The sequence below is a fragment of the Galeopterus variegatus genome, unplaced genomic scaffold (assembly GCF_000696425.1).
Source record: "Galeopterus variegatus unplaced genomic scaffold, G_variegatus-3.0.2 Scaffold3614, whole genome shotgun sequence".
Classification (NCBI taxonomy): Eukaryota; Metazoa; Chordata; class Mammalia; order Dermoptera; family Cynocephalidae; genus Galeopterus; species Galeopterus variegatus.
Window position 1 is genome coordinate 106,819 of NW_007729725.1, and position 1,375 is coordinate 108,193.

Here is a 1,375-nt window from a genome sequence, read left to right on the forward strand (position 1 = left end):
CACCTGGTGGAAGGTACGTGGGGGACCCAGGGTTCTGGAGCTCAGCGCCTCATGCACTGAAGGGTGGCTAGTGTCCTCCCAGGTGAGACTGGGTGCAGGTTGAGACCCCCCCCCCCACCCCCCCCGGCAGACTATGCTGCTCCTTCCAACTGGGGTGTGGGAAGTACTTTGTCATGTCTGGGGGCTGGAAGTCCTCAATGCTGGGCTCTCACACTGGTGCCTCCTGCTGCGCCCCGGGGCAGCCCCTTCCCCCACCCACGAAGTGGCAAGGAATCAAGGGCCCAGCAGGGAAGGGCTCCTCCTGCCCATGCACTTAGGTATTCTGGGTGTGGGAGCTTCTGCCCCCAGGAGCCACTGGCCTGAGAACCCCTGCAAGGAGGGAGCTTTCCCCTGGGAGATCCCCAGATCCAGAAACCCCAAGGCAGCAGCCCCACCCGACCCGAAGGTCGCCCCTCTGTGCGAGGCCCCCTGCATCTGGTGTCTAGAGTGGCAGGGTGGGGTCCCCTGGGACCTCTCTGGCCCCACTAGGCTCCCATAGGCCCCTAGTTGCGGTGGGGGCTCTCTGCAAGACAGACCTGGGGAGGGGCCCAGGCCTCAGTGGCTCAAGGCGTCTCCAATTGTCCTGGCTGCAGTGACTTGGGAGCCGACGCCCTCACTGAGGTTCCAGGAGCCTCCAGCGGGAGGAGCCAGTCCTCTGGAGCTGGCGCTGCTGGTGCTGTATCCTGGACCCGGCCCCGAGGTCACTGTCACCGGGGCTGGGCTGCCAGGTGTCCAGGTACCAGGGAGGTGCATGGGCAGCCCCTGGGCCACCGGGAGCCCTCACTCCAGGGGAGGGGGCACGGAATTTTAGATAGATCCTCACTTAATGGAAAGGCTGCAAGAGTCAGGTTTGGAACTTTGAAGGGGTGGCAAAAGCAGCAGGCAGAACCAGCTTGATAGGAGGCAGGGGTCCGGCAGAGAAGGGCTTGGCATGGCGGCGCCCCACCAGCCGCCATCTCCGCAGAACCTCTGCCCGTCCCGGGACACCCGCTACCTGGCGCTGGCCGTGGACCGTCCGGCGGGGGCCTGGCGCGGCGCCGGGCTCTCCCTGACCCTGCGGCCCCGCGGAGACGGTACGCTCGCGCGGAGTGAGACGGGAGGCGGGCCGGGTGCCCTCGGTCCCCACTCCAGAACCAGCCCTGAGTCCACCCCCGCAGGTGTCTCCCTGAGTACGGCCCAGCTGCAGGCGCTGCTGTTCGGCGCCGACCCCCGCTGCTTCACGCGGATGACCCCGGTCCTGCTCTTGCTGCCGCGGCCCGGGCCTGCGCCGCTGCCCGCGCACGGCCAGCTGGACACGGTGCCCTTCCCGCCGCCCAGGTGCGCGCAGGCCNGGTGA

The 1,375-nt window shown here is 67.9% G+C and overlaps 1 protein-coding gene across 1 annotated transcript in view; it reads left to right on the plus strand.

Annotated features, from left to right (window-relative positions):
* AMH (anti-Mullerian hormone) overlaps positions 1-1,375 on the plus strand; it is a 2,894-nt gene extending 1,519 nt beyond the window's left edge. The window contains exons 2-4 of the mRNA XM_008585546.1: positions 633-775; positions 1,004-1,112; positions 1,197-1,375. Coding sequence (XP_008583768.1) covers positions 633-775; positions 1,004-1,112; positions 1,197-1,375 — 431 coding nt within the window. The remainder of the gene's footprint in view (positions 1-632; positions 776-1,003; positions 1,113-1,196) is intronic.